Below are 26,516 nucleotides of genomic sequence, written 5' to 3' on the forward strand. Positions count from 1 at the left end.
TGTGTGTGTGTGTGTGTAGGCATTATGTGTAATATGAGTAAGTGCTACTATGTGAAAGAGTATAGGCTATTGATTTACATGATCCTACAATGGTAGTTGGAGCTTGATCTAATGACTAAGAAGATTTTAAGAGGAATTTAAAGAAGTATTTAATTTTATCGCATTTGAACATTTTTAGGGTTTAGTTCTCAATCACACTGTGCTGTGTGCTTTGGTCTTTGGTCCTGCTTTTGCCACATTTGTCACATGGATTATTATAGGACACAATCCTGAGTCTCTGTACAGTACTGTTGACTCCCCTGTGCAGTAGTTTTGAGTTTGCACTACTTCACTGCACCTCAACAGTTCCCTCTAGAAGAATAAGAAGACATTCTACCCTGTATTCCTGTTTTTCATCAACCCTGTCACTTCTACATTCAGTGACAATGTTTGATTTGAATACTTTTCTGGACTACACGCACCTACACAAACAAACAACATATGTACATCTATGTCAAATAGATGACTCGAATATCTTAGAGTAAGGGTGCACATTTAATCTTTATCTAAATCTAAACCACTGTTATGTTCTATTAATTACAGTATGTTGATTAACGTTGACTTTTAAGGCCAAACTGACAGAAATCAATTGGGTGCAGCTCCTCAAATGTGAATATTCGCTGGTTTTCACTGTCTTGTATTAATAATATGAATATCTTTTTGACTCAATTAATGACTCCATTTTTTAATGTTGGCTGGACAAAACAAAAGTTTGAAATGTGATATTGGTGGATTTTCCAATAATATATGGCATAGAACAAACTATTACACTAGAAAATTAGTCTAGCAGAATAATCAACAATGTAAATAACCTGTAGCTGCAGTCCTAGTACAGTATTGTCTTACAGGTTTTATTGCAATAAGCTGTAATTACACTTAAGGACAGCCATAATGTTGACACAGCCTTGGGAAAAAAGTTCTTCCTTCAAAATTGTCAAGCTTGTTTTCCCCCTGAAATAAGTCATACAAGTAATATTATCTTCAATTTGGAAGGGCTAAGTATGAGTTATGTGATGGGGTTAACCCTGACTGTTTATCTAGGCTTGGTATGCTCAGTCAGTACGTAATCAATACCTTTTGTAATTGAGCTGGTCAACAGTCAAACACATGGAGTGGTTGGGATGCCCTAAAGAGAGATTTGGGATGTGTTGCCATTCAGTAAACTACATGTTTAAATACAGTTTTTTTTAAAGAATTGCCTCCACATGCACAGTATAGACATTGTTTACTAATATTAAATCAGCAACCAAATTGCCAATATGGAGCAAAACATTACCAAATAAACCGTTTGTGGGGGGTTTGCCCCTAGCTTCTGAAGACTGTTATTTTGTTGTCTTCGGAAGATACTTTCTTAAAATCCCTTAACCCCTGGGGAGAGGCACAATGGCAGGATTTTGTGCATTTGGGGTACGGAAAGCCTGGCTCCAGCGCTTCCTTTTCCTAATGGGAGATCACTGCTAACTTGGACTGACGGGCCTATGTTCCCAGTGGGGAGGGGCTTAGCCTTGGGAAACAGTTGAGGAAACAGGGATTTCATTACATTCCAGGTACACATTAAGAATTTGAGGGGCTATTTCCAAGCTTTAAAGTCTTTAAAGCTTTGTCTAAAATTGCCACTTATCCTGTTGTGTCCCCTGGTGACAGCATCAATCCAAGACAATCCACCGCAAATATACATCTTTAGTTGGCTATCTCATCTTTGGTTCAGTATTCCAAATACAGTATATGCATGCCATTTAAGGATACTGTTTACACATTTGGTGTCTTAAATGCATCAATTAATGCCAACCATGTCTATAATAAAGTTTCAATCGTGTGATTCGATTCAAGTATGAGTCAGTGCTTTATAATATATTTTCAATTTTGAAATATGTCATAATAAAAATCTTGGCAGTGTCTTTTAAATTTTTTCTTTTTAAAAAAAGAAATTAATATGAACCGAAGGTAGCCTATTTGTCTTTGGACGGTCAAGGATATTCTTATTCTATTTTAGCCTTTGTGCATGGGGCACCAGCTCTACCAGGTGAGCCATCTGGGCACACCATTCTTGTTCTTTTTTGTATTCAGCTTACATATTTCTCAACATTAAACCATAGTTGACCTGGCAGTGCATTTGCATTTTGAGAATTCCAGTAGGTTGTCATGTTGAAGGTGTAATGGAAAACCAAATTGTATTGGAATCAGTGTTGAGTTGTTTCAGCATGATTACGCCACTGGCCAAAGAGTGTCTCAAACGTCCAACACTTTTGAGAGCAGAAGCCATTGTAAACACGCTGATTAACCCCCATTGTGCTCCGGTGTTGACACAGTATGTCACTCAAGCTCCTGATTAGTTCAGCCCTGCTGAGGACAGAGCTTTGTAATGAGAAGAGAGGAGAGCATGTCAGAACATGTACACAACGAAGAACAGAATCTTATCTCGTTGAAAGTTTAGAAAGATCCTTGTTTGTTTTGGCTGGAATACAAGCCTCCCTTTCTTAAAATGACAGCATGAAGATGAATCTAGTTCTTATCATCCTCCTTCTATTTACCAAGGTCTGTTGCCTGGATACTGTACTGAGCATGGTGCACTTCACAGGCACACTGTGCCAAATCTTATATTGCTCAGTCTCCAAGAAAATAACACTTGGGTTACACTTAACTAATTTCAATGAAAAAATCAATGTGAGAACTCTCAACTTGAAGCTTAAGCCCTGTTTCCATGGGATCAATGTGAGCTGGGGACATCCAGGGATACAGAATGATTGCTGCAGTTGTCAGTGATGCTAATTTGGTAATGATTAGGTGAAGACAGAGGTTTCATGATAATACTCAGGATACTAATTATACTGATACTAATTCATATCCAATGAATCATCAATCATACTCCCAGTAACACAAATTGTAATTTGACCATGGTGTGATTCCTATACTTTATAATAGTAATAAAACAGGGAGGCAAAGGAGTACCACAAGAGGAATGTGTTGTACAGTTGCTTTCATAATTTATGGCATGTGGTAATCACTAACTTAATGAGGTATCCTTATTTTACCAATCCATTCCAAGTAGGACTTGATTTAAGCACCAGTAGTCGACTGCATTAGCAACTTTTGCTTCGTCGATCCATTTCATATTTTGTTGAATAATACATAAGGAAAATAAATGCAGAAATATTTTCTGTTCTGTTTCTGTTACTAGCTATGTTTTTAATGTGAAATTTAAATGGCCCCCCTCGACAAAAGCACCTTTTAAAACCAGGCTGATGGGACACTGGCGTCAAGATATCCATCCCAGCAGGTCAAGGCTCGGGCGTCTGTCTGTCTCTCGGACTGTGGCTCCCAGTGTGGCCGCTGGCTGGATGTTGCCCTCAGCCTCATGGAGACTGTAGCAAGCAGGATATTGGAGACTAGTGGAGGCCCCTGGAAAAGCCCCGCTGCTTAGGAAGCTTAGCTCATAGAGCTGATGTCGACACGGAGGCCCTTTGTTTGTGATTTTGTAGAGCTGTGGGGGGTTGTCACTGAAATCCTGGTAGGTATGGGATGTATGGTGAGGTATGATGCTGCTTTGTTCGGCATGGGTTGGTTATTGTGTTAAGTCGGAAACATCTAGGGTTTGGACATTTTGTTCACAAGGATATACCGAAGGGCCTTAGTTATGGGAAGGGCTATCTTGTAACTGTTGTGCCTTTGATCCATGCAAATGACAGTAGTTGCCAAACATAAGCCACTTGCCCTTGTGTGCTTAATCAACTGAACCCCTACCTGATCACCCAGTGAAGTATTTAGTTCCTGAATTTTCATTTCATGGAAGAGAAAAATGTTTCTTCTATTTCCTTTACCTCTTTCTGTGGTGCTCTTTTTTGTATTCACTTTTATGTCCTGTATCTAATTTCATTAAAATGAAAATGTGCGTGAAGTGAAGCTGGGTTAGTAGAATCGGGATTTGTAACTGCACACACACGGTTTGGCTTAATTGAAGGAAGAGGCAGCATTTGTGCCACTGAGGGGAGTTCAGAAGACCCTGGAGTGTGTACTGAGTAGAAGAGTTTGAAGGTTCATTCCCCCTCACGCGCATCACTTAAAGGCAGTGTGGGCCAACACAATGAAAGCCCTGTCTGTCCATGTCCCACCCAAATGGTCTCCTTGGTCATCTAAAGAGACATTGTTGGTTAGAACAGACAGTTTTCCCTCCACCCAACTTTTTCTCTCAGCAGCTTTTTACCTGGTGACAGATTAGTTCTGTAGAGAGAGCAGAGAGTTATCAAAGCCATAAAAGCCCTAATCAGATGTACAGTAATATAAAATACACCCACCATCAACAGAAATCAATGAGACTGTCCATTACACCATCAGGCCTTTTAATACAGGTAGACAACAGTTCAATCTTAAATTATTAATTTGTGCAGAGGTTTTTGCAATGTCATCATTTAAAAAACATAAAAATCTGATTCTACCTTTATAACTCACACTCTTCAGTTATGAATATATCTAAAATGTAATATATATATATATGTAAGAGAAGATCAGAGTCATATTTGACAATGACATATAACCCTGTTTCTCTTAAGGTGTTACATCTGAGCAAGGGCAATTTTGCACATTAGTAGCATGACTAGGCGGTAAGCAGACCTGCGATGCTGTGAATCTGTGTTTTTCTCCTATTTCAATGTCAGTTTGCAGATATCAGATGTCAGCTAACTGCACACAGCACACCAGTTCATATCAACCTGGTCACTGTGTTGTTATATACTGAAGGCAACTAGAATGAGGTAAGGATCTGACATTGATGAGTTTTGCTTTTGAAGAAACTCTTTATTTGTGACACTCTTTATTTTTTGGCTTATGGTTAAATCTATAACTTCCCACCTGCGATTTTACCATCCATAAGCATCTTATGTATTAGTTAGGAGGTGACACTTCCCTGCTGAAAGATCACTTAACTTTGCCATTCAGACTTTATAAATGTTTATTTGGGCAGCTGGAGCCATGTATATTCCAAACTTCTTGCCTTGTGCTTCATTTTCCAAGATTCACCCATAGCAGAGATTTGGACCGAAACTCTACCAGGAATGTGTGCTTATATGTACCCGACTGGCACATGCAGCGCCCTGCAGGATTACAGATCCAGGTTCAACTGTGAGCTGCTCCTTGCATTGGCAACTCCGCTGTGCCAGGTCAAATGAATGAGAGGACTATGTTTTTCTACCCCGGGCTACTGACAGTGAGAACGCGGCCTTAGGAGTGACATATAAACTAGTATGGGAAAGGGTGTTATTAATGTTACTTATTACGTTTCCGTTCCATACAAACAGAGTCAGGGTGCTGCTGTTGTTAACACCTGTTTTTTGCAAAGAAATTTTTTTTTTTCCATTCATTGTAGATCAGCCACGTTCTGGAATGTTCACAATGTAGCACTAACCTTTGTCTTAAAATAGTGTGCACTTATCTGTAATGTGCTCTGAAGAAAGACAACTGCTGAATCACATACACTATTCATCAGTAATTACTGTATGTTGTGTCAGTGTTGGTTATCATATGATTATTTTTATAGATTTAATTTCCAAAAACTTCATTGTCATAGCACTAGTAAATGTTATGCCTATTTTGTACACTGACAGATCTTTGAAACTAGTATTGTATTGGCTTAAAAATAAAATTAAGTGACTGAAACTGTTCCACCCCCACTCTTATTCATACACACACTCACATGCGGATTTATGAAATGGTAAATGGCTTGGCAGGCAAGTCACAACTGTCAGCATCACCTTGCAGCTAAAACAGGATGAAGTAATCAACAGCAACCTGCCTTTCACCCCGCACCTTATTTCACATGTAACCCCTGAGTCCTTTTTAGCACAGGTCACCTTCTCTCTCCTTTATCCCCGACAACTGCCAAGCCATCCCCAGGCCAAATAGTCCTTCCTTTCCCCTCATGAGGGCTCATGGCTCACGCCAAGCCTGGAAGAGAATGAGGGGAGAAAAACGTGGGAGGGAATAGGGGTGGAAGTGAGTAGCGCCAATGGGGGCCAGGAGTGGGGTTAATCCACTACCCAAACATTGTTCCATCTAATCAGGGTGGAAATGGGATGGACTGGCTGGAATACTAACATTTAGCTTAGGGCTAGGCCATTTTAGTCGCAGGAAATTTGGCTTGTTTAATCAGCGGGGCTTATCAAGAGTCGAGGGGAACGGGAGGCATAAAGAAGGGAGCCGGGCGTTGGAATTCCGACTGTTTAAGCTCTTAGGAAAACAAGTTTGGAAGCAAGCAGTCTCCTCTGCCTGATGCCAGGTTTAGGGTCTGAATGCAAAGAGCACTGTATGTTACATGGTCACAGTCTGCTTAAAACGTAGAAACTACATTGGAAACTTTTTTCTGAGCTGATTTGGTGATTCTGGTAACCCAACCTGATCTTATTCACAACTGTGAATGAACAATAGCACTGGGCAAGCCTGAGTAGGAATGGCACTGTCTGGCATGTGAATGGCTGCAGTGTGGGGGTGTGCGGCACACTTGCTAAGCTGTTTTAGCCTCATTGAGAAATGAGCACCACCACAGAAAATGTCTGATATGGTGGGTTCAGTTTGAATATGTTGGAATACGAATATAAACTTCTCCTGTTATGATTGTCTCAACTTTTCTAAATAAATAACATGCTAAAATACTTACATATTTGGGGATTTATCCAAAGGTTTTAAACAGAGATAGAAATGTCTAAATATAGCTATCCAGAACATATAAACCAAGAACTACTTCTGCAGTATAATGGTCTTATTGGCAATAGAAGAAACCTGTCTGTTTACACATGGACTGGACCAAAGGAGCCCAGAGGATGAACTGGGTCAGAGCTGTTAATCACAGCAGAAGGGTGGCAGTGTTCTTGGGAGAGATGAATGTTTCCAGTACGTGACAACAGCAATAAACATAAAACACTGGTTAATAAAATATTCGACAAAGCAAATAGGTTTATATCTACCATAACATTTCAACCATCTGCTCTTAAGACACGTGTATAAACTAAAAAAGTAAAGTCCAATCTTTTGATTGGAATGCCAAACAATAAGTGAAAATGTATTATTTTCTTAATTAACGTCATATATTTATATATGTCCATATGTATCTTAAACCTGTGGAAAAGCAGAATATAAAATGTACTATACATTTATGTAAATGTAAAATATAGACGCACACCTGCTCTTTACCATGTCAACATCACTGTATTGATCACTTCCCTGTTGTAGGAGCTATGTGAGGATTAGTCACTGCTCTCCAGTCTTCTCCATGATTGCTCCACACAGTGCTTGTAATAAGTCTTTACTTGATTCTTTACTTCTTACTGTATCTTAGTCAGGATGTTGAACGGGAGAGTTTGTAGACAAAAATATACAACTTGACATAAAACAACTACCCTTCATTCTGAAGACATTTGAAAGTTGACCTCCTTGTTTAGTTTTGAGCTTCCTCAAACGATGAGTTTATGTGAATGTTGGCGTAAGGCCATTCAACTTTTCATCTTTCATGTGAAAGGAAGCGGAGAACAAGAACCGCTTCCGTAGCCAAACCTAGAAGTCCAATAAGGGTCGAAGGCTGTTATGAAATCCATTGAGAACCACTGAAACATAACAAATAACAAAAGTTTTATCCTTGCTGAAGTCCCAAAAGAACTGTTGGTGCTTAAAAAAATTAAAAAAATTAAAAAATTTTCATTTCAAAAGTTCCCTCCTTGTCCTTTAGTGGGTTTTAGGGCGTTCCCAGCAGAAGGAAGATGCAAGATGGAAGAACAAGGAAAATAAATATTGATATTGATTGAGTGATATAGTGACCCCAGTTTGATTATTGACATGAAACCTAAAAAAATACCCTATGGTCTAACTTGACATGAAAAAGTTTGGAAACCCCTGTACTAGATTACAGTTTACAGTCAAAAAGCTGTTCTTCTGGTTTTGCAGTTGATTTGTAATTGAGTGCAGACTGTCAGCTCCTTCACAGTCTGTGGAATTCATTTGCAGCATTTGTCACTATGGCCTATTAATAGAAACAGTATAGGAAAATCTTTACCAGTTGACAGACTGTCTCAAGGTATTTCACTGCAACTACCATCATATCATCTGGTGGATGAATGTCTGGAGAATATGCCAATGTTTTTAATACCGGTCTCAATTTAACTTTTTAAGGTGGTAGTAATTTGTTGAAATGTTACTCACTGTACCTTTTTTAAAGAATAGAGTAATTTGAAAGTGTATTTGCATCTTGTCAGTGGACAAAACGTTTTTTGACAGCGTTCACATGGTTTTCAATTGACATCATGTGTTTAACTCTTTTTGACATCCACTGACACAATGCATTTAAAGATTAATTGATGCTGGAAAGGGTAGGAATGCAAATTTAGCAGCTAATTCACAACATACTTGGATGACTAACAAATTAGCAGTAGCTTGTTCGTTAGGGTTACATTCCCTTGCTGAGAAAGACAAACACCCCATTTAGTAATAAATGTGATATGTATCTCGACATTTTTTAAGGGATTCTGTGGATTAATTGTCACCACTAAAAGGACAGAGATCTGATCTCAGTGAGAACATTGAAAAAGGCCAGGTGTAATCACAGGATCAGATCAGATCGGATCATTTATTATCTGGATTACGTTTCTGGATACATTTTAATGCCAGGTGTAAATGGGGTGCAAAAGAGCGAAAGAAACAAAGGATCAAAGAAGGGGGAGATGTAATTTGACCTTTGAACTTTTGTCTTATAGAAACATTGTTCATATTGGTGTGGCACATGGTTCTCTTCTCTTTTGAGAAGTGCTTGATTCATTGCTCTGTTGAAGTGAGACCCCAAAGCTGAGCCAAGTCTGGAAAACTTCTCGCACTGCAAGTTCCTCTCTTGTCTTTGGGAATTACTGTCTCACAGGGTTTAGTTGAATATGACAGCTTCTGCGTGTGTGTTTGTATGTGTGTAACTTTGTGCATGGTGTGCACATTTCCTTGTAATCACGAGCAGGTGACAGACTGTTTTGCTTGCAGGCATGTTTGTCTGCAGGATTCGATAAGAATAAGTGGTTGGTATTAAACTGGATATAAAAAGTAAATGTTATCTCGGCCAGTGTTATGACAGCATCAGTATCAGTTTCTCAAGAACAGAACATGGATTGTATCAGCACTGCAGACACGAGCTAGCCACCTCTCACATACAGTACACTACTAAGGCGGCTTTCATCTTTAAGGCTGCCAGGCCTCATGTGGTGTTTTGGCTTTGAGTGAGAGGGTCACTTTCTGTTCACTGAAAAGGAAAACCTTAATTTCCTTGCCCGTATATTGTAAGTTGGAAAAGAGGTTGGCTTAATTGAGTTTGAAAATGTCCTTCATGCAACATGAGTACATATCAGAAAGAAACACAGTGTAACTCCAGGCACTCTGTGATGGGTTGTGTTTTATATTCAGATATTTCAGCAATCTTATCTCAAAACGTAATCCTCAATTTAGTTGACTTGGTTAGGTGTAGCTTATAAACACCGTCTCCAATAATGCAGCATCTACATTAAAATCTAATTAGATTTTTAGGAAGATTATTAATTGCAATCTTTACAAAAAGAACACAGTTTTCTATAGATGATTAGCAAATATTCAGAGGGTTTGTTAAGTTATGTACACAGCACAAGACTTTAAGCTAATTTAATAACAATTACAAACACTGCTACCCCTTTGAATGAGGTCTGGCAACCAGCACTTTGAGGTTTCAAAGCAACACGAGACAGAACAGCTCAAAGGGATCACATCATCTGTGCCCAGATCCAGGTGTACTGATGGATATCACTGCAGAATAATCAATTGTGCCATGGGGGATAGTCTTGAAAATCATGATGACATATCAAATACTATATATATACTATACTATATACTATATAATGTCAAAAGTGTAACCATGGACCCACCTTGGTACTGGTGTTTGCAGTTAATTACTCCAAAGGTTTTTTTTATAGAATATTTTGTCGACAATCATCATGTTGTCTATCCTCTGCCTATATTTACTGTTGGTTTCATTTTTAGTTTGCACATATACTCACTCTCTATTTTTACATTTGTTCTCTGCTAAAATGGTGACATGTTTTTAATGTTTTTTTTTAGTTAAAGAATTCAGCCACATATGGACCAAACTTCCAGGTGGTCTGCAGATTTACAGTGTGAATACAAGCAACAGACAGTAGACATCTTGACACACAGTTGGCCAGTCTCCAGAGACGAAGGTGTGACATCGAAAACAGCTCCGCCATGGGGAGATGTGTTCCTGCGGGCGGGTGCAGCTGACAGATCAGTAGTCCCTGGGGTGCCGTTATTTTACTCCTTCTAATTTAGCATGTGACTAACCGTGGATTTATAATTATTTCAAATGTTTGTGTCATTGCAGTGAGGTAGCTGATTGGAGTTATAGTTGAATGTTTATTTGGACCACTTCAGTTTGATTGCTTGGGTCAAACTAACCACTGGAGTGCCTCCATGTTAGCTGAAATTGAAATGAATATATTATATAATAAGAAAATAAAAAAATGTCTGTTTGCATTTAGTATTTAGGCTATTTTCCGATGTCTTTTAAGTAGCCTGTAGGATGGTTTAGCTGTTAGTGAAACTGTCCGGTAACCTGAGGGTTATGGGTTTAATTACCTGTCAATTTGTCACCAACTTGGTATCACATTGAAGTGACTTTTAGTTTAAAAAAACTGAACTACCTGCCTTTTATAATGCTGCTCCCAGTGCGTGTCAGTTGACAGTCACAGTCTAACATAGATATAATGATCAGATGAAACCAGTGCATCTTGCTGAGTAGGAGCAATACATGAGTAATCAGGGGTTGTGTAAGGTTTCCCACGCCAGATGACTCTCACAGGATCCACCATGTGCCTGGGAACATTTGTGCTTTTCTGACTAAAAGGAGAACTCAACAGTAGAAAGTGTTTGTGTGTGTGTGTGTTTGTTATAAATACACAAAAAGCAGGGAGTTTTGATAGGGAGCCGAGCTGAATCCCTCCTCACATTCTTCAGAATTAAAAATCACAAAATAGTCCTGGACATAGTTTTTCTTTTTTCTTTTTTTAAGACCAAGACCAAGACCACAAGATTTAAGAATTCGGTTGTTTGCAGTGTTAACTTTGATAAACAATCCGGTAATGTGGCAGTGTTCACTTGAAATGTTGTTTCTACGAACAGTGTGAGGTTTCATAGTGTCATGCACTTAACTGATCTGGAACAGCACACTTATTTATGTCTTCCTTTCCCCTTTATTGTGCTCTCCATGACTACAAATCAACATAATTCATTGCCGCTGCCTACAGCGTGTGGTTGGCACATGTGAATGTTAAACTTGAGGTAATCCAGTACAAAGGTCTTGCATAACATTCTGTCCAACTCATTTGTTTTCTTGTGTTGTCTTTGATAGAAATTATGTGATAATTTTGTAGCTGAATGCTTTTTGAATTAATGCTGGATCCTTTATTCTGACAGAGGTCATTATTCTTGTTCTTCAGGGTGGTCTTTCAAGATGTTAGCCATAACAAGTTTTAGTCTGTGACATGTGGTCATCTATCACAACAGATTGAGCCTAAATGGCCTACTGTCATCAAATCAGCCTGTAAATATTCCTCTCAGAAGCTGTGGTCTGACTGTGGGATTTGACTGTTGCGGTCCAGTGCTGATTCCACTGTATAATACCATGCCAATTATGCTCTATTAACTGTCATTATCTGCAGTGATCCCTGTTTCATAATGCTCTCTTGTTCATTGTCTCGCCTGGGCAGCGACTCTGCTACGGTTCCAGCTCAAATCAACTGATTTAAAACTTCAGCTGCTTCCTCAGAGCAGTCCGTCTCAACTCCCGCCAAAAAGACAAACTGGGGTGTTTGTAGTCGGCCTCCTGTAAACAAATGCTGACATCAAATGTCTGCACTGATGTGTTTGTAGGCGCGTGGGTGAGTGAGTGAATGCTTTTCACACGTGTGGCCCTACGAGGGTCCATGAATCTTTGTGTTTGTCAGTTGATAAAATATCACTAGTCGGATTTCACTTTTTTTTGTACATTTTGTGTGAATGTGCTTGTCTGAGCATCCTACTTAAGTATATACTTGCTGTATCTCCTGGCGTCACTGCCTCCGGATCTGTCTGACATGGTTAATGGTTGGATCTGCAACTGATTGTGGTGATTTTTCGTGGTGATCTGCCATGCAGGCTTTAGAGGCATGATCCAATATTAGCCCAAATCCTATAAAACATCCGCCAATTCAGGGAAACCTCATGATGCATGCTAAAATTAGGCAACAAGTAAAAGGATACACAAGCTTTTCTGTTTTCCAGGCACACATTGGCCCCAGATGCCTTAAGCACCTCTGTCTACTCTTTGAATGAAAGTATTTGTATGTTGTAACTCACTTTTGCACAACATCAAATGTAGCACATCCGTAATGATATGTGCTGTATTTTATCATATTTTGTAACTCATCTTTAATGTAATGGAATAGATAGAAGAGCTCTGCACAACCAACAGTTCAAAGATACAAATTGGACAAAAGCAGCAGATCCCCACATTTGAGAACTGGAGCCAGAGACTGTTTAGAAGTTTTGTTTGAAAAACAGCTTCCACAATTAATCCAAGATAATGCCAAATAATTTCCGGTCAACGACTAATCGGTTACCCAACTTATCGTTTCAACTGTAATTTTATGTGGACATGGGCTTGACTGAAAGCTCCATGGTGTGCCTGCTCTTCAATACAATCACTAAATCTTCTATTTTAGAGTAAAAAGTTGAAATGGACTTAATTAATTTGTGCTTAAACTTGTATTTACTCTATCTACTTATATTCATCCTTTATTGTAATTACATACTGCTGTGAAACTTTAGAACCAGACTAGTTTAAACTGCATCTCAGATCATCCCCTCTAACTCCCTACCCCTCCCTCAGTCCATCTACCAACATGCCAGAACACAGAGCATAGTCACAATAGGGGATCCCCATGGTGGATGGCAGTGGTGGCAGCTTGTGAAAAGGCCAGGATGATTGACTGTAGGCAGATATCCCTTCTGACCTTTGGCTGAACTTGTAGAAGCTAAATGAGTTGAGGGGACCCCCAAGTCAGAGCCCCCCCCCCCCCTCTCATATGAAGAGTCAGATGTTACCAATTTCAAGATTGTTGTTTTTCTTTTGGACATTTTTTTCATCAAATCCTATTTCTCCCGAAGCCTAAGCAAGATTTTTATCTTTTTTATGATGATAAAAACTTGGCGGTTGACTCCGTGTGTCTTTGCCAGCGCCATGTTTTGCTTTGTCATGAAACAGATGATTTAGGTTCTGTAATACTGAACAAATTGAATGGTTTTATTGTTCAGTCTTAAAGAAGACACTAGACTACACATATCACTCATCAGCAGTATTGTCTGTTTCTATTCCCTCTGCTCAGGTGTTAAAGTTTGTATTAGTGAATGGCCAGTTTGCACACTCATGTTTTTGTACTGTTAATCAGAACCAGAAGCATTTACAGATTAAGCCCTCTTGCCAAGTTGAATTAACAAGATTATGGGCTGAAGGCCAGAAGACGTGTTTACATGTGTTCTTGAACTTGGACGCATAGTGTCGTATTCAGCCAGGATTATGCAACACACTTAAGACAACATCCTGTAAAGAAAGTAGAATGCTTTTGACTACAAAGCAGGCGTGTGACAACAAAGAATGCGTGTGTGTTGGGAGCACATGTCTCTGTTTATGTTCAGCAGCCCTTGAGCTTACAGCTGTCAACTCTTTAACAGCCTGATCGCACTCCGCCTCGGGACCTTGAAGTAAGTAGTGTTTTACTTCCCCAAGTCACGGAAACCAGCCTGTCTCAAACCTTGAATTATTGGTGCTTAATTTAGGGCAGGTAGTCGTCCAATGCCACACTGCCATAGATCTGTTTTCACTGTATGGCCCTCAGGGTGTGTGGATTGCAGTAAGCTAGTTCAGACAGGGAGATGTAAAGGTACTGGTACACAGTCGTGGACTTGATCGCTGTTTGATGGAAAGCTCTTGATTTGGCTGTAGTGTTGACTCAATATGAAGTACCAATTTTTTATCTCTGTCCTCGTCTAAATATTGTATTTTTCTTGGCAATATTATTTCAGTAAATTGTCTTTTTGTTGTGGTGCCAGACGTGATTTGACCGTAGAAGAGTCTCTTCTCATGACTGATGTTTTATTTCTCAGAACATGAAAGCGATGTCTCCTGGGAGTATTCATGCTGAAACTTCATTGGGTTTTTCTATTTTATAATTCATCAAAACAAAAAAAAAAATAGATTCACACACTACTGCCCCCCTCAGGGAAACAGGATTTGGCAAAAACTAAGTTTGCCTGCAAAGCTCATTTGTGCATTTCTAAACTGACAGAGGCTTCCTTTGTTTGTGGATACAAAAGTGATAGTGAGGACTGCTTTGGACATGAATCCATGAGCTTGACTTCGGTTTGGACATGACAGGTTTTGAGGGGGAAGGAAGTAAAAAGGAGGAAAAAAGCCAACCAGCATCGTTTGATTGTTTGTGAGACAATGCAGGCAGCATTCCACTGAAAACAACAGAGGTGACACATTCCTCCTTTTAATTCAGTCCCCTCATATGACCTTGTGGTGGTTTGAAAACACTATTCACATCCAGAAGTTTCCAGCATTTTTAGGATGCATCTTCATCGAGACATTTGTTTGACTTAATTTGAAGTATGACTGACATTTTTTTTTGCCTGCTCCAGTACACATATCTGTTCTGTAAAGCACTTGTCATTTGTTTCCCTTTGAGAAGAAAATCAGAAACCAGTTTTATATTTTATATTGTTTGGTTTCATGTTAGTGACCCAAACAATCAACCCTGACGAAATACTGTTCCAGTACCCATCTACGCAGACGGAGACCTTGTTTTGATACAGCCAATCAAATCTTGTATAAATATTTTTCATTCTATCATAGCTTCAATCAAAAGAGTGCTGAAAGAACTCACAATCACAATGGCGATTTTAGTCTCATTCCTGCTTTGGCAGGTCTGTCCACATGATGACAAGCAAACAACTTTTAAAATGCTTGGTGCTTCGGTGGGTATTTTATTACTTCCTTTACTAGATCTGATTTTGATGAGGTTTCAGATTCAGTGTTTAATGGCCACTTCAAATGACATTTTTTATTTTTCTGTGCACCATGCTCTTAACCTACAATAAACAACACTCCCTCCGCATGCGAAAGAAATATGCTGCTTCGACTTTTATAGCAATGTTACTTTAGCTGAAGCTTCCTACTGGAAGCTTATGAGGTGTTTTATTAGTTAGGAAGGTAATATTCTCAACCACGGTGCAAAGCCCACCAGCCAGCCAGCCTCCACCCTCAAGGGTTTAATACAATAGGATGGCATGTGTGTTACTCTTCCACACAACAGAAAAACATTATGTATAAATATGTTGCCCAAATGTGTTGTCTCAAACTAAGTGTCCCCTCTAGTCAGTCAGGGGTTTCATGAGCCCTTCAGCTCAAGATGAGACTTATGGGAGCAACAGATGTACATGAATCAAGGTCCTTAGCAGCTCTGCAGTCACTGCCAAGCTGCAAGATGATGAGAAAAACGGAATCTCTGCCATTTTCTACAGTTCAGGCCTGGTCATAGCCATAAGAGAGGTTTATAATTTATGTTAATGTGCAGGAACCCCAAAGGGCAGAATATTAATTGACCTAACCTTAAAAACACTGCTTTCCATCTGGAGGTTTGGGCCCACCAGAGGCCCATGAAGTTATTTTTAGGATTTATTGAATATAGAAAAAAATTATTCAATTACATACACAGATTTGAACGCGTCCTATCTTTTCTTTCTCTTATGGAATCATGAGTATGAGCAGTTTTCTGTATTTCTAGCTGGAACCTTGTTCAATACCACCTGTAGGGAAATTATAAGCCTTGTATATCTGCATAAGTTAAAGTTTATCACTTTATTAATAGTAATTGGAAGTGTTATTTTTTATCCTTTTCCTTCACTTGCTGTCCTTAAACTGTAAACACATCTTTGTAAAGGCAGCGACACTGTAATCTCTCCCTGAGAAGGTGGTGTGACACTATAATCTCCCCATGCTCATTGACAAGGTTAGTGAAGAGCTGACCTAGTTGTTACTAACACTTTTCTGTAACTCAAAGCACACAGGTTTAACCCCTGCAACAACCAGCATGTTTCTTTTTTTAACAAGTAACCAAAACCTGACTATATTTATGGTGTGGTGTATGGGACTGTGGGCATAACACTGCTATGTCAAAGCAGTAAAAGTTTATCCAATCGTTAGCAAGCAGAGTACTAACATCCTCTGACACATTTATTGAGGAGTTCCTAAATCAAGGTCATATACCCGGCTGCAGATTTTTTAAGCAGCAGATATAAAAGTATCTAGGCCACTGAATCTTAACTGGGATCAGACCATAAAATGCTTCTCTCTAACAAGCAAAACCAGGGATGCTATTGCCTAATGTACTACACCTGGGGTTGGTATACATTTACACTGAAGATCTGGCAATGTTGTTCCCTCACGTGCTACAGAATGCAGAATATTATTATGTAATGTAGAAAAGACATGAATATTGTGGGCTCTACTGTCTGTTGTACAGTTGCACACAAAAGATTGAACAGTTTGTTTCACAAACATTTATCAGAGGCAAATCTGGAGAAAGAATTAATCCCATTGATTAAGTTAAACCTCAGTCGGCAGAGCCAAAGAAGTTTGTCTGGCCAAGTCACTTCAGGGCCTGAAGCCCAGTGGAAAAGACAAGCTCTCTCTGTTAACTGGGAAAATGCAGTCTAGCAACATTAGACTGTCTGTGTTAACTAGTCTGTTTAACTTCCTAAGGCTGCACCAGGTCTCCTGGCTCTACAGATGTTTAAAACATGTTTGATTTTTGGAAATAGACGAATTTGCTCTCTTGCCTCGAGTTAGATGAAAAGATTAACACATCTCTCATATCTGTACGGTACATATGAAGCTTAGCTTGGCATGAAACAACTATCCTGGCTCTGTCAGAAACGCCATGTAAAACCCTGTAAAACCACAAATTGTTGTTGTTGCAATTCTTTGTTTTGTATGGATTAAACACATTAGTTGGTGACGTGGTAGGCAGATTACCTTTGGACAAAATCTTCCTTTAACATTTTAGTTAACCAAGCCTGCTGACCTTAAGGACTAAATAGAAAAAAATAACAACTCAAACATAAACAGTTTTATTTATTTGCTTAGCATATTTATTTATTTTGGTATTTGGTATTTTGGTATTTTGCCATTTAAGTTTGCCTATTAAGCCACAATTACATTTGCACTGCTACCCTAAACTTTTCTGGGCATCCCCAAACAAGCTTTAACACCAAAGTCTGAATCAGTTGGACTGGAAATTGAAGTGGATGGATTGTTGCTGCTTCGTACTCTGTTCTGTTTGCCTGTATGTTGCTTTCCCCTCTTTTGTTGATATTGCATATATGTCCAAATACATATAGAGAACTAATGATACAATGCAAAAATGATATAATACAATTATGGACGAGTCCTCCTCCTGCACACTCTTGGCGCCACCACTTGCCTAAACCAAACAAGTATTTCCAGTAGGAGAGAACGCATTCGACACAATCTCCTGTTGTGTGCCACATGTGTGAGAGACCATCTTCATATGAGCTTTTCCTCCAGAGCAGGGCCATAAATTGTAATCATAGAATGTGGATTTTGTGGACCATAAGTTTGTACTGTGAGGCAGACCTTTAGGCCTCACACTCAGGCCTCACTTTTATGCTGTCAACACCAGGCACATAGTGCCCTGTTCAAGTGCCACCGCAGTAGGGAATAGTGGCAGTGAATAACTAAATGGCAGCATACAAGGAAAATCTGTGTTACTTTCTTTTCTCTGTTTGTCTTTTCTATCTCTGTCTGCCTCTCTGCCTGTCTCCCAATCACCAACAACGCGTTCACCCGCGCGCCCCCCAGCCAGAATGAGGCCTACTGTCTGCCTACTCACTGTAATACAGCAGTCCATTTCTTTTGTAATTGGTCCAGGCCCCCCCCCCCGACGAGCCAAGAAGCTGACAGAAACACACAGTCGGGCCAGACACTCTACATCTCCACACTTTTTTCCACAGCTGTGCAAATAAATGTAAAAGAAACTCTCAGGAAATTTAATCTTGTAATTGTTTTGGCTTCCAAACCAGCAGTCCAAAGCCCCCCCCGCCCCTTCTTTTTTTATGGCCAAATCCCTGCCAGTGTTAGTGAGAATAAATGGATTTTAAGTAGATTTGATCCTAAAAGTCCTGCAACAGCACATATTCTGGAGTGGGAGGCAATTATTTCACTGATGGTGTTTATATTTGCACTTGAGATGTTTGTGTGTGTTCATGTGGGACTTCAGATTCGCTGTTCACTTGCATAATTAAAAGTGAAAGGTCATAATATCCACTGAAGGTTGAACGATAGAAGTAGAGAACAGCAATTTTGAGGATTCAAACTTTGCTTTGAACCTTAAACATGTTTGGAACATGTACAGGTTTGCTACACCAGGGTTTTAGACACTTTTCTTATTCCTTATTTGTTGAAGGAATGTCTTGCAACGTACAAGAAATAAGAAAATATGTGTTGCAATATTTGTGCAAGAAAAGCACACATTACTAATGATGCACCGTTGTCATGCAAATACATGCAACAGGCAGCTTCTCCTCCTCAGAGGGTCTGAGCAACTATTACCCAATAAATCCCCTGTCACAACATATTAGCCTGCCAGAGCCATTTGGTCAGGATGATTGCGGCTTATGTCAAGCTTGTTAGTGTTTAGCACCGTTAACCAGAGAGGGACTTGATATACGGCCGGCAGCTCTTTGTGCACCTCTCTATACCATTCCCTGGATTTACTGCGAAGGAAAGACGTGAAAGGAGTGTTAAAAAAGGTTGTTGGGCTTCCTTCTTGGTTTCCAAGTGGCACTTGTGTGTCTAGACTTCAAATTCAGTGACATATTTGATTGTTTGATGTTATTTTTTTGGTCTTATTGTTTTGCTAACTCACTCCTTTTGTTCTCTCTGTAGGCAGTGACAGGAAGATGCTTTGGCGACAAGGATTTCAGAGGAGGTTTGGAGAATGGGATACTGCTATGCGAGTAAGTTTGGACTACATTTAAATTTTTATCTGACTGTTATTAATTCAATTCTCCACTAGCTGTTTCTTCTGCCTTTATCCTTGTTGTCAATTGCTGAATTGTCTGAGTGAAATATAGGTTCTTTCTATTTGACTCTACTGTCAGCTTAGAATAACTACATATGATTCAGAATGAGTAGAAAGAACATTAGCTGTCCAACAGGTTGTTCACTGACTTGTTACAACACTGTGGTCCAGTGATCAGAGAGACTGGTGTCCTGTTAAATTGTCCTCCAGCACGACATCTGAACTCTCGTCTGCCCACTCATAATGAGTTGAGGTGCTGATATGAGACAGAACACCCCCCCACCACTCACACACACACACAGTTGCACTTGCACTTTCCCTCTTCCATATTCCTTTCTGCCAAGTTTAGTTACACAAGCCCACTGTTTACACAATCATTATTGTGAATACAGAGATCACATCCAATTTAACAGTGCCCCCACTGGTTTTGGAATTTCTGAAATACCATGGACGATCCAGAGAGACAGCAAGACTCCAGACCCTGAAAATCAGGAAATATTAGTGTGTTCTAAATGTGTGATTGGCACAATTGGAGAAATCATGGTTATAATCACCAGCTCGTGTCAGTATTTGATGACCCTGGAATGACAGTGGGCTGTGAAGTGAAACTATGGCGGTCACAAAACTTGCAAAAAACGATAAAGGCTCTTTCTACAGCCAGTGTTTGGTTTGCCTGTTCTGGGCTACTGTAGAAACATGCTGGTTCAACATGGCAGACTCCATGGGAGGCAGCCTGCACCAAAGTGGCTTGCAGATGAAAACAGCTGGTCAACTTTCAGTGTGCTTACAGCATGTTAACAACATGTTCTGGATGTTTTAGAAACTAAAAGCGTGAATTGATCATTGAAAAAATAATCTAAATATTATTCAATAATGGTGAGTTGACCTATGACCAACAACAATTAGCATATTAAAAATGAATAACCTCTCAGAGAGCCCAACCCTTGTCCAATCTGCACAATTCTCTCAATTAATGTTTTAACACTTAGTAGACTGTAGTAATAGGCAATCATCTATACATTGTCTTTCTTCTAAGTGCCTTGACCCTGAAAACACACAAAACACTTCCTTACATGGGTTTCACCATACAAACTCCCTGTGGACTGTAGATTCTCAGTCAAACCACTTGGTAATACATCTATGTAAAGCTGTAACATACACCTTGGCAACAAACAGTATTCATGACATCACTTAGCTGATGCTTTCCCCTAAAGACAGACCGATTCACGATGAGTAAATGGCTGCAGACGACTCTGGGACCTTTAAACAGAATATTTAGTGTTCATTGACACACTTTAGCAGTTATTGAGATCAAACCTATGATCCTTGGACAGTTTCCCAAACGTTTAAGTTACTGATGTGGGTTAATCGTGCAAGCGTTTAGTCAAGTAATGCACTTCAATGGTATCCAAGCAGCAGAGGAGTGAGCAGATTGGACTTCCTGTGTTCGGCTTGTTTTGAATCTCACTAATTCGGTAAGCGAAACACCGTCCAACCTCTTCCTCTTTTTCCTGATACAAAAGGCGTCAGGAAATGTGTTTGTCCCTGTACATACTCAACACCAAGAAGACGATGATGCATTAATGTCGCTTGTACCGTGTTTGTTTTGTTTGTGTCTTTGTTTTAAAATCCAGGAAAGCACTCTCACTCTTATAGTCATTCCCATTTCCTCTTAATGCTGTACAAAGTTTTTTCACTGTGACAGTCCTCAGCAGACACAAATGGGCCCTGCACTGCCTGCTCATTACTGGCAAAACATCTGATTTTATGTTTGTAACTATGGTGGAAATACTTCAATGGGATTGTTCAATTTTTTTCCCAAAAACATTTTTATAAACACAGTCCTCTGTGCTGATGCTCAACAATTGTGCAGGGAGAAATCTATCTTAGAAGAGCTATTGAAACAGAGAAATAGTTAAGTCTTTTGTCATTCGGGAAAAAAAAGAACAAAAAGAAAGCAGACTGCAACATTAATCTCATTCCAGGCAATTTTTCAAGAGTGGAGATATTGTCTTCACTGTTGCCATTGCTCACTCTCCCCTCCTACACATATCATATTGTATGTAGCACTGAGAACACCCTTCTCTTGGGGTTGTTGAAAGTTATTCTGGGAAACAAACAGTACAGCAGGAAATCTCTAACTGAAGTTGAAGTAGACGAGGCAGGCTGAGGGAAAGAGTTCACTAAAAAGGTGAATTACAGCATTTCATCGCAAAATACCTGAAGGAATGCCATCAACATCACAGGGCTGACATTTAATACTGTAAGCGTATCCAAGGGTGGGTTTTTCCTTCACAGAGCAGAATCATTATACTGCTTCCTCCGATGAAAACAACACAAAAGATGAAACTGGAGTCAGATAGAACAGAACTCTGAAACTGCTCGTTCATGACTGACAAGCCGCCCGAGTTTGCAGGAACAGGCTGAAACTTTACTGGGTACGTGCAATGAGAGATGACAGCACAAGGACATACCTCTTCACATAGTACTTCACTGTGAAGCATACTGGAACTAGTTAACAGCTCCCAGCGGGTGGAAGGAAAAGCACTGATTCTGAACTCTGATTTAGGATCTGCCTTGTCATAAACCTTCTAGGCGCCACTGTGGGGACCCTCCAAAATGTTTCTCTCTCCCTTTTCTGATCCCCCTACACACACACACACACACACACACACACATATACACACAGTTTCACACACTCTTTATCTATTTTGCCTGCAGTTATTTCACTCTGCTTGAGCTGGGTATAAACTTACTTTGTGATGCATCATATAAAATATTCATCTAGACAAGTTTTAAAGGCATGACTCTGCTTTTTGTTTTTTGTTTTTTCAATTCAGTTTTTGTCGTAATGTCTTCTTCCCTGTGTGCCTTTTGTTAGGTTGCTGAGCTGTATTAAACCCGGCCTGGTGAAGAAAATTAACAGACTTCCAACACCCATAGCTGGCCTGGTGAGTCCTCTACCCTCACTCATCCTTTACACTACAAACCTTAAGACTGTCTTCCTCTTGGATCTTTTTCCCTATGCTATTTCTTGCTTTTCCTTCCTTGTCACATTACTTTATGTCTCTGTCTCCCCCCCTTGCTGTGTGTTTCCCACTCCAGGGATGCTTGAGGCAAATCTTATTCAGTGCTGTCAAATTCTAAAAACTTGAAAGTGTAAAAAATGTCCATAGTGGTATCACAGGGAAAGTATGGCAGCCACATGCCTTGTAACTTGAGATTATGGTTTTGATACCTGCAGCTTTCCAAAGCAGAAAGATGGCCTACAGATTAGCAGCCCTGTCATATTCCAGGTGCCTAATAAAAACTACATCAAACCTCATCATATCAAATTATTAGTGATTTGTATCTAAGGATGACTGCCAAGGTATGTAAAAAAAAAAAAAAAAAAAGGCACGTTTCAAATTGCAGTTAACTTCTTTGTCTTTGTCAGTGTGGTTTAGGAAGCAAATTCTGGATACTACTGAAGTGTCACCTAAGGCAATAACTACAGACATACAGGACAATAATCATTTGATATTTTGATTTACTGGCTTGGATAGACTTTACATTATATAGCACCCGGTGTGTTATTATCAGGGTTTGATTACAGATATCTGCAGCTGGAAGATCTCCATTTCAGTCCTCACAGCCAAGGTGTCCATCAGCAGCCGTGTGTGACACAGAGCCATAATGACTCACTTATTGCACAGTAAGACAGTTGTAGTACTACACACATCCATTTCCCTGTCTTTCCATTGCATTTATTTCTAAACAAAATTAGTTTGATTTACTAAAACCGTCAAAAAGTATTTTTTTCACCTGAGCAGGAAGAAATGTATTCCTGATTCCATAACCTGAACTGAATAATGTGCATTGTTGTCTGTGGTTTTATTTAAATCTTAAGTTTGCTTCCTGTTTTGAATGAGAGCCTGTGAATTTCAGTCGACCTGAACACTGATACATTTCAGTAGAGTACAGTGCAATACAGTGGAGCCCTTTCATGATGTCTTAAGACCTTGATCTGGATGAAGTGACCTTTCAGGACCAGGGCCCGACATGTAAACAGAGGCACACTGAAAGTTGATCACATCGGAACTCATTCTAAATGTGCTTCCATTTCTCTTTCCTTCCTAACTTGCTCTCAGTTACATTCCTAAATGCTGTCTTAAAGACTGTTAATGTAACACATTGGTTTATACAGAAATAGCACACACCATGTCACAGTGCAAAACCACAATACAAATTTTAAAGAATAAGCAGCTTTAGTATTTAAAGCAGTAAGCTCTGTACCTGCAAGGGTTTGATAAGTCTGTGTACCAGCACTAATTACTGAATGGTTACTTGGCCATAAACTGAGATTTCTTCCCTCTAAAAATTTAGTTTTCAGCTTGTTTTTTAAAGCAGATATTTTTTTTACTCACTCTGTGAAACTGTGGCATTATTCATGATATAAAGTACAGGCCACGTCAGTGTGATTACAGACATTAAACTGCACTGACAGGTTGTTTGAGTTCCTTAATGAAAGTTATTGAGGTTGAATCAAGATTCCATTTATTGTTCCAAGTTCCAATGAACAGTAATTACAGACAAAGGAGGTTATTATGGGATGGTGGCGTACAAAAGGGGTACAGGTGTCTAGGACAGAAGTTGTAGTACTTATATAACAAGATGTAAGGGGAGCTGGGTAGTATCTGAATCGCAGTGTGACAGAACAGACCAGGAAGTCTGAGTTGGGCTGAAATTGCTTTTCTTATCGCATGGCGTCACTAATGGCTGCCAATGAGCCTTCTCTGGTTTTTTACAAGTGGCGGATAATTACACAGCCACATTCTTTATGGGCCCTTCTTTTCCCCACCATACAATGACTGCTAGAATAACAATTGATTATCCTGTTTGAGCTTTTAAACCCAGTAGCTTCTGAGCTTACTCCATTTTTGTAATACTTTAACTATGAGATCTGTGCAAGGACATAAATATTTAGTTTCTGTTGTTTTCGGTGCTTGGTTTCTGTCTTTGTTTTTCTTCCTGTCTTTTTCTGGTTGTACTATCGTGCATTCTTCACTATAGTTACTCTAGTATACTGTTCATCTATCTGGCCTAATGGACTCTAATCTGTTCATCTGCACTGGTTGACAGCCATGGCTTTTTAAAAGCTTATACTGTTAAAACTACTGACCTTCACATTGGAATGTTTAGTTGTCAGATCTTCATTTCCTTCAGATAAATCAACACTGCCAAAATCAAATGAGAAAATTGAAAAAGTATTTATCAATGGCAGGTGGACACAGTAACGCCAACACTTGTATGTAATACAATGAAATCTATTAAACAATCCAAGTAACAAATAGCATAATTTGTTGATTATCTTTTGAGGTGTTAATTCCACTTAATGGTTATTGTAGGGGCTTTTATTTTTATCATAGTGGACAATATTTCAAAGGTTTTTTGATCGTTAAACTGGAAAGTATCTCGTAACAACAGCGACTGATGCATGTCGCATTATTAAAAAACAACTGCCCTTATTGGCCCAAGGAGAGGCAGTGCAGTTACAGGACAAAAATACATTGCATGACCATTTCTAATTGGCCCAAAGGGCGGATGGTTCATCCACTGAAGACAACATGTTTACATTCATAATCTGAGGAAATAAGGCTAAAATCACACCTGCAGGTTTTATTCCATTACAATATGACCCTCTATACTATAGACGTTTCATAATTCTGCCTTATAGCTTCCTGCAGGTATTTTTTTTCCTCTTGGCTGTGATTAAAGAGGTGAGAAACGCATAAACAAGGGGGCTGCTGTTATCTGGCCCATCATAATAAAACACAGGCTACTCCCCCTTCCTCTTCCTGTTTGGGGGCTAATGGGAAAATGAGTCTCTGAGGAGGTTTGGCTGTTTGGTAATTAGAGCAGCTACCTCAGTGCTTTGGCAGCTCGGCCTGTATGGCTCAGTGTGTTCGTCTGAACAGGTTGGTTGTTGCGTGCTATGTTCCCAGCCGTCTCTGGGTCGACTGGTATGCTCATGTTTTATAGTGTGTAAACAGACACGCAGTGGAGATTGGTTGAAGTTGAATGGTAGTTATTCACATGTTAAAAAAATGTGTTGTTCTCCAGACATCGCATTTAGTGCAGCAGGCATTTGTATTACTTTTCAGTGACGCACATGTAAACAAATAATAATAATAAACTCACACAGACTGTTACGTAAAACCTTTGTAATTCCAGCTTTGGGGATTTAAAATTTTCATAGTCGTTTGAGGGATTTTATGCTTCATTACTATCTTGAGATAATTGAAATGCCTCAGTGCATTAAGAGCTTTTCATTTATATAAGATTTTACTTGAAAATAATAAAAGAACAGAAAAATAAAACAAAATGAGTGCTTACTACTATCAATATTTTGGACTATTTTTTAAATTTGAGTAACAACACCTTTGCAGAGAGTCATTTTTTAAATATTTATTTAATATTTATTGAACACATTACTTTTACTTTTACATTTTTAATAAAATCTCTTACTTTTTTTTTTTTTTTCTTAATTGTTGTGACTATGACGTACTGAGCAGGACATTTAGTTTGCTAACTTGTCAGGCACCTCTGTTGCCTATAGTCTGTAGCTAATATTGGCTAATATACTGGTCTAACTCTAGTGAGTATGCATATAAATGCATATTTACACAGTCATCATTTGTCTTTTGCTATTTAATGTCAGTATATTTGTGAATCTATAAAAACCCTTGCCTCATTTCTGGGAGTTATCCTGTACAGGGAGATCTCTTGTTAACAATCAAGTGGCTTGTTTCCTCATCCGGGGCTGCTTTCCTCTGGGTTCTGTCAAGGACTAAAATCAGGACGTGACCACTGATCCTCTTCCATGAGAAACCTTGTTGGTCTTATCGTGGTAATAGGATATTGATTACAATGACACACACTGTGTACAGTACACACACAAAATAATAATTATCATCCTATGCGCTGTGAGTAATATTGGAACTTGGAACATGTTGCTTTCATAAAGTTTGTTTTTACTGCTAATTTATACATATAATATTTTGTTTACTGCTTATTTCAAATAATCATCGACTTTTAACTCTGGACATATATTTAGATGTGGTTTAAATGCCATTTTGAAGGCCCTTGGTGATTGACCTTTGTCTTCTCTGTAATTATTACTTATTATTTTAGTTTTGCCAATGTTTATATTTCTACACGACTTCAATTTTTTTAACAGAGTGGACAGGGCCTTTCAATCCACCTCCTGCCTCCCAATCCTTCTACAAACACATT

The 26,516-nt window shown here is 39.2% G+C and overlaps 1 protein-coding gene across 2 annotated transcripts in view; it reads left to right on the forward strand.

The window, feature by feature from the left end:
- The window catches only part of LOC118333243 (LIM and calponin homology domains-containing protein 1-like), a gene marked incomplete in the record, with an annotated part of 88,356 nt that overhangs the window by 17,327 nt on the left and 44,513 nt on the right, over positions 1-26,516 (forward strand). For both annotated transcript variants that reach the window (XM_035668793.1, XM_035668794.1), the window contains 2 exon segments: positions 19,106-19,176; positions 22,123-22,192. In XM_035668793.1, coding sequence (XP_035524686.1) covers positions 19,106-19,176; positions 22,123-22,192 — 141 coding nt within the window.

This window comes from Morone saxatilis, unplaced genomic scaffold, assembly GCF_004916995.1.
Source record: "Morone saxatilis isolate NCDOM2014 unplaced genomic scaffold, NCSU_SB_2.0 Contig22, whole genome shotgun sequence".
Lineage (NCBI taxonomy): Eukaryota > Metazoa > Chordata > Actinopteri > Moronidae > Morone > Morone saxatilis.